Here is a 7,415-nt window from a genome sequence, read left to right on the forward strand (position 1 = left end):
GGGAGCCTTGGCTTCTGAAAGCACGGCCCCATCTCTGCCTTCACCTTTAGATGCATGGGTCTCTGGGTCCAAATGTCCCCTCCTGTAAAGACACCAGTCATCTAGGATTAGGTTCCATACTAAAGACCTCATCTGAACTCATTGCATCTCTAATGACCTAAACATAGGAAGTGGGAGAATGTGGGAGGGACCAAAATCTAACCTAGCACACAGCTCTGGCTCTTGAGGTAGACCCCACTTTCAAGAGAAGAGCTGCCTGAATGGCTCTCAGGATCAATGAGGCAAGGCTGCAGCAAGGGCTGGGCTCAACTATCAGCAGCTTAATACAGTGAAAGTTGACCTCTGGCTCACGCTGCTACTCCACACCCACAGAAGGCCACACAACTTCCCAGGACAGCAGCCCTCCGCGCTCTGACTCAGTGACCCAGACTGCTTCTGCCTTTAGGATCTGCCGCAGTCTTGGCTGGGCACAGAATCACGAGCCACCACACAGCTTTGTAGATTCAAACAGCAATTCTTTATTCCCAAACTCACACCGGCCTCCACACACGTTCTGGAGCAATCCCAGTTCTGCTGCCACCCAATTCACCTACCCCACGAAGCTTTTTTCCAATCTACTTTCCGAATCTCATGAGAGCTCAACGGGGAGCTCAGGCAGCAGGAACGCCCTAATCCCAGCAGCAATAATCTTCAACCTCCAACTTCCCTAAAATCCCTATAGTCTTAAACTGGGAACGCCTTAAACTTGTTTTACACCGGGAACACCCTAAACCCAAGGACCGGGATACTTCCTCAAACCTGATCAGCTCTAAACCCAGATCTGCCCTGGTCCTTGAGCAAGGTCACCTTACATGCAATGTCAACAGCGAAATTCCAAGGCAAGTCCATTTAACATGGGGTACGCTGGCAAGGAAATTTCGATGCGTCATTCCTACCTGGTAATGGCCCTCAGCAAGGATCCACAGGAGAGGCACAGAGAGGCCAGGAGTTGCTCCTGGTTTTCAACTGGTCTCAGCCTGGAAATGACCTTTCCCGCCAATGCTCACGTTTGAGCAGACTCAGGGCAAAGGTGGACACTAGGGGAATGTTCATAACAAACACAGCCTCGATGGCGGGGGCTTTTTGGGGATGTTTACGTAAGACCTTGGAAGCTGAATTCTCAGCATAGATTGGAGGGCAGGAAAAAAGATATTTGAGAGATTATGGAAAATAATATTCCTACAAGACAGCTCACAGGGAAAAACAAAGGGACAGTGTGACTCAGGAGGAGGGAGGGAACTTAGCCAAACATTAAACCTCTCCCAGTACCTCCTTTCCCAGTAATAATGGGCCCTGGGGGGAAAGCAAACTTCCATCCCTTCCCTGGTCCATCCCCAGAATCTCCACCAAAAGCATTCACCCTTCCCAACCACAATGGCCAAGGGAGGGGGGCGAATACTGAAAAGCCGGGCCCTGGACTTTCTCCCTTTCCTGGAAGGAAAGTTCTAGGTAACAATGGCTCCCAGAGATAAGCAGTGAACCCCCAGCTGTGAGCTTTTCCCAATGACAAGTTTCAAACATTTTACAACTGCTTCCCTGAGTTAACATTTTAACCTGCACAACTCGGTCCCTGACTGTTTAAATGGCACATCTGCAGTCACCAATGATTAATTCGCCCTCATTGTAAACTATAAAACCCAGCCTCCTTTGCACTCCAGAAAATGAGCCATTTCCCGTAACCAGAAAGTGAGCCCTTGTTGCCGGATGGATTGATTTTACTGCAGAAAAAAGGAAAGCTGGCCTCTGCTTTCATCTCCTGCCTCCTTCATTTGGTCACCAGGCACTTACAATATTTACTTTAGGTAAATGTTTACTTTAGCTAGAGTCACTGAATCCCCAAAGACTGAAGGATAAAGGACTGATACCCTCAGGGAGCATTAATTGACCCATTTCCAAAACAAGGTGGAGGCAGTGGTTTGGTGGGAACTTCAAGACAGCTTCTGGCTTTTCCTAGGTTTGGAAACTCAAGTGGGATGAGAGAAGGAGAAGAATAAAGAGGAGGGTTCAGAGCAGGTGCAGGCTCTGGCTCCCCTTAGTGGGGAGGAGAATCCTCCCCATGCAACCCTTGCCCCAGGACCCCACGGGCAGGACTAGGGTATAGTCTCTTCAAGTCTCAGGTGATTTGCATTGGTCCTGGAACTTTGCAGAGGCTTAGCATGTACTTCCTGGGAATGAATAATTGATTGATGAAATGAATGGACAGCGCTTAATGCCCTTTTTCTACTCCCCAATGCCACATTTAGCGCCCTATTCACTGTGCCTGCCATAGTACATGAACTTTGCCCATCCATGGGCAAAGTGGCTGCAGGAAGGTGACTGGTGGTCACCCCCATGGGTGGTTATAGAAATTTACCCAGTCTGGAGCTAAGCCACAGAAAAGGCTTCAACATGACTTGAAATTTAATCTGGCATCAGCTCATGACAAGAAAGATTTTCCAGTCCTCAACTCTGTCTTGCCAGCTGATGAGGGGGAAATAAGGGGGATTACCCAGGCACTTGGGCATTTTGGAGTCCACCAATTGGCCACTCCCACCTCCACCCAGTGCCTCACCAACCCCCAACTTCCCAGAGGGTGCAGCTATTTAAGAGCAGCTGCATTCAGGAAAAACAAGAGAGTCATTTGGAGCTATCCAGTCCAGTATCTTCTGAGAGGTAAATACCTAGAAACGAACAGTCCATGGAAAGAATCAGAATCCCTGCTCACTGGCTACTTTGAGAATGGCCGTGTTGTGTGTTTGTATGTGTGCATGCGTGTGAGCCCACATGGACATAAGCATGCCTGTCACAATTTGGTAAGTAAAGAACAGCGTGTTGTGTAGTTTTTGTGAGCAGACTAACTAAAGAGACTGTGTGCACTACTTGGGTAGATGTCCACAGGCATCCATGTGCAAATATATGTGTGTGTGTGTGTGTGTGTGTGTGTGAAAGAGAGAAAGAGAGAGAGAGAGAGATTGAAAAAAGTTTGCAGTGTGTTGCTTTAGTTCTGGAGAGAATTATTTGGATGGAATTCCTGAGGCTTGAATTGAGCATGGGGATGTGGGTGAAATGTCTAATGGGGTGGGGGGGGCGCAACCTCTGACCTTAGGGATTTCCCAAATGGGTGGGTGAAGCTGATTCAGTGTCTCAGGAATTCTCAGTCTCTTGAGGAACAGGGGGGGTCTCATTCAGGTCTCATAGCGGGTCTCCATGGTCCGAGGGCCTGCACATGTGCAAAGCCATTCCACAGAGCTGTGGAGGGTGAGGAGGTGGTATTATGAGCACACAGGCGGGGTCATGCTTGGTACACTGACTGCGACAGAGGTGTTCACTCTGGACTTAGTGCAATGCAAGAGCATGTCTGTACCCTCTAGAAAAGTGAATTGGGCAAGAGAATAGGGGCCAGGGCAGGAGCTAGGACCACCTAGGAGAGGAGCCCAGGCCAATCCATCTGCACTCGTCCTGCACAGATCTCTCAGCATGAGGACCCTCCTGGCACTGGCAGTGATTATGGTCTTTGGTAAGAGCTGAATTGATCTCAGCGCAGGGGGAGCCCCGGGGGGGGGGAGGGGAGAGAAACACAAACCCCAAGTTTTCTTTCCTTTTGCAACAGTCCTCTCTCAGTGGGAAGAGAATAGAGGCCATGGGGGCGGGAGAGAAAAGCAGAGAGAGACAGAAGGAGGACACAGGGCCTCACACACCCCATCACCAGCTATTTATCAATTTCCTTTCAGGCCTAATGTGGGTTCAGGGGGATCTTTTAAACTTCAATTCCATGATCTCATCGGTGACAAAAAAGAATGGTGCAATCAATTATGGCGCCTATGGTTGCCACTGTGGCCTGGGTGGCAAAGGAACCCCCAAGGATGCAACGGATCGGTGAGGCCACCCCAGCCCTCCCTGCCCTGTGCTCACTTCTGGCCTCAGCAGGACTGAAGCTGGAAGGACAGAGCTGGTGCCCTATTGACACAAAGGTCCTGGGATATCCCAGCTGGACAGGCCGTCAGCGTGCCGCACCCTAGGCTCTACACTATTCTATAGCCATTGAGTCTCTGCCTAGGATCAAGGGTGGGAGGGAGATGATGCGGCACCAGGGCCCCTGGAGCTGTAGGAAGGCAGCCCTAATGGTACAACCTCTACTAGATGCTGTGCCAGCCACGACTGTTGCTACAAGCGTCTGGAGAAACATGGATGTGGCACAAAATTTCTGAGCTACAAGTTTAAATACCAAGCAGGCAAAGTCATCTGTGAAGGTAAGAAAGCCCTGTACCCAGTCCACTTTCCCTCTTTCATTTGTTCCCTGCCCAACATGCCAGGTACAGTGCTAGACACAAGAGGTAGGGACACAGAGGGACACAGTCACTGCCTTGAGAAGAAAGCAAGAAAGCCGAGATCACAAAGTGATGTCACTGCAAGCAGTGACAGCCGAGCTGTGCAGAGTCAGATGAGGGTGGGAGTATTCCCAGAAGAACACACAGTATAGCCAAGGAACCCAGGGGGCTGCAGGTCATTCTGTGCTCCCCAGTGAGCAAGGCAGGGGATAGATCAACCAGACCTTTCAGGCCAGGGTGTCTTTAGTTTTGTCCTAAAGCCACAGGGAGCTAATTAGCACCTTTGCACAGAAGCACATTTGCTTTTCAGAGGACTCACTCTGGGTGCATGCAGGATGGATGGGGCCCAGGGAGCCTGCTATTGCAGACAAAAGAGCAACAGCCAGGCATAAAGCCCTGGTGGTCAGGATGGAAGGGGCGTGGAATGAAATCAAGAAGCAACTATATGATTTTGAGGAAGAATCAGCTTGGGGATGCCTGAGGAGGATATGGGGATAATGAGCTTTTGGGTGGGTATTTGCGCAGATGGTACCGTGGAGGTAAAGATCCGGGATGTTGTTCTGCTGGGTTGTATGAGGAACAATTCTAATTAGAATACTCAGAGACTAGGGTTCCCAGACACCCTCCCTGGGCAATGGCCAGCAGCCAGATGGGTGTGAACACTTGCAGCTCAGTGTAGGTTATGGACTGGGGACATACTCAGATTTAGCAGAGGAGAACTGGAAGTTGGGTGTGCTCACTGTAGGCCCCTGAAGGAGGCCAGTGGATTAGACGGAAAGCAGGGAAAAGGACTGAGTGAGAAGGTTATGATTAACAACAGCAGTTTAACAGAGGAGGCCGCATTGGACGGACAGGGTTTCTCCAGACTGTGGGGCAAGAAGGTTGTTGAGGACTTCAGGAGAAGGTGCTCTCCTTGAGCATGAGGGCGAAACCAGGTCAGAGTGGGTTAGGTATGGGTGGGAAGGGAAGTGGAGAGAGGAAGTGGAGGCAAATACATGGAGAAAGCTTGAATCTGAAGGGGAGGATGGAGATGGGTGGCAGCCGGAAAGACTGCTTAGTGACCCCAGACAGTGGGTCCAGTGTAATTGGGAGAGGGCATGAACTCCCAGCCATAGCATGAATCATAAGATCAGAAATTGTCTCTTGCAATGGTGATCTCTCCATATGTACGTTAGCAGGCTTTAGGGCCCAGACACAAGATGCCCAAACCAACTGGTTCAGATATTGGGGCTGCCTGACTCTCACAGTACGAATTCTCCCAACTGCAGTCAGGCCTGGGGCTGCTTTTCCACACCATCAGCTCTGCCGAGTTGGCAGGTCCCTAGAACATAAGTGTACATCAAGACACGCGGCAGCTCCAGGCACCCGGGCCCCCACCCCCGCAGGCTTTCCCACCGTGCAACTCCCTTTTCCAAGGGAGGAAATGAATGCTTCCCAGAAGCCTCCAGCAGACTCGCGCTCATTGGCCAGAACAACGTAACCTGCTATTTAGAGACCAATCACTGTCAAGGAGAAAGGGGGGACCGGTCTTACGCCACTCACTATCCACCCCATGATTGGTGGGGCTGTACCGCCTGCCAGAGGGTGGCCAATGGGAAGGCCTGCGTCTTCTGGTGTGGTGTGAAGGGCTCTGTGTCTGCGACTGGCTGGAGCTAGCTCCCCGGGGCGGGGACCTGCCTCCCCATCTGTCAGCAAGGTCGGGACGAGGAGCATCTGCAGGTTGGGGTGAGTCCTCTCCCCCAGGAAAAGCCACAGACTATTAAATCCCATCCGGTGTTTATTTTCTTGTAATTTCAGCCAACCAGGGCTACTGTAGGAGTCAGCTGTGTCAGTGTGATAAAACTGCTGCCTACTGTTTTGCTAAAAACCTGAAAACCTACAATAGGAAGTACCAGTTCTATCCCAATGTGCTGTGCCGTGGGAAGAAGCCCAGTTGCTGAGGCTCCTCTTGGCCGAAGCCTGGCCAGCCAGTGCTGGTCCTCTTATCCAACACCCTCTCTCCCAGCCCCCACCACGTTCCCCCTGAAAACAGTCCCGGTCCATCCCAGAGGCAAGCTAGGAGCCCTTCTGTCCTGACCCAGAACAAGAAGACCAAACCCCGGGGGCACCTCTGCCCGGCCTCTTCCCCGGACTACCTGCACAGCTGAGTCCCCACTCCTGCCCTTCCCTACCACCTCCGGCCCTCTGCTTAGCTCCCAGCTGCACACTCCTGGAAGTCTTTTCTGAATAAACCAATTTGTCACCAAACTCTGTGTGCGTGCGTGTATGTGTTTCACTCAGTGTGAGAACACACTGTACCAGACAAACTGGTAAATGGTGAATTCAAAGTATGGGCTCTGGAGTCAAGACTTTATGACTCCTCTACTCCACTACCCTGAGCCTTGGTTCTCCCGCCCAAATGGAGATGACTGTGTCCCTCCTGCCTGGGCAGGTTTGAGAATTAAGGGAGATACCAATTTTTAAAGGACTGGGCCCAGCCCATCTACTGCTGCTATTCCTATTAAGAGTGCAACGCAGATCTATCCATCTATTTTCTCTCTCTCTCTCTCTCTCTCTCTCTCTCTCTCTCTCTCTCTCTCTCCATCCATATCTCCACCACCACCCCTTGCCTTCCTGGGCCAGAACAGCTCCTCCTGGACTGTTGGAGGAGGTGAAAGTTGTCAGAATCAAAAGGGTCACTTTTGTAAAAGTCTAGCAAATTAAAGAAGCATAGCAGAAGGTTCTGAAGGAGCCGATTTCACACATGCACTGTTCACAGAGGACCGCAGGAACCATGACCTTGCACAAAGGCCATCTGCCAAGTACAAATGGAATCCTGTGTACACCCAGTCAAAGCAAGACACAGTGACCATGCATTTAAAATTCCTGACAGAATTTAAGGGATTTTCTTAGCCCTCCAGACACTGATAAGAAGCAAAATCCTAAGGCCCATAAAGAAGCTGTGTTTTGAGGCACTTCAACTGACAACACCGTGATCCATTTTCAGGGAAAGAACAGTGGGAAAGGTTAATTCTTCAACTGCAATTATAGAGGTAACATGTAAAGGCTGTTTAGCTCTTTATTTCTCTA

At 50.6% G+C, this 7,415-nt stretch overlaps 1 protein-coding gene across 1 annotated transcript; it reads left to right on the top strand.

The window, feature by feature from the left end:
* Positions 1 to 2,592: 2,592 nt before the first annotated feature.
* PLA2G2A (phospholipase A2 group IIA) lies at positions 2,593 to 6,586 on the top strand. Its single transcript, XM_081306982.1, has 5 exons — positions 2,593 to 2,691; positions 3,486 to 3,535; positions 3,750 to 3,894; positions 4,159 to 4,268; positions 6,144 to 6,586. The coding sequence occupies exons 2-5, from the start codon at positions 3,496 to 3,498 to the stop codon at positions 6,284 to 6,286; spliced, it is 438 nt and encodes a 145-aa protein (XP_081163108.1). The 5' UTR covers positions 2,593 to 2,691; positions 3,486 to 3,495; the 3' UTR covers positions 6,287 to 6,586.
* The last annotated feature ends 829 nt before the right edge of the window (positions 6,587 to 7,415 follow it).

Source organism: Spermophilus citellus (genome assembly GCF_964194105.1).
Source record: "Spermophilus citellus genome assembly, chromosome: 9".
Taxonomy (NCBI): Eukaryota; Metazoa; Chordata; class Mammalia; order Rodentia; family Sciuridae; genus Spermophilus; species Spermophilus citellus.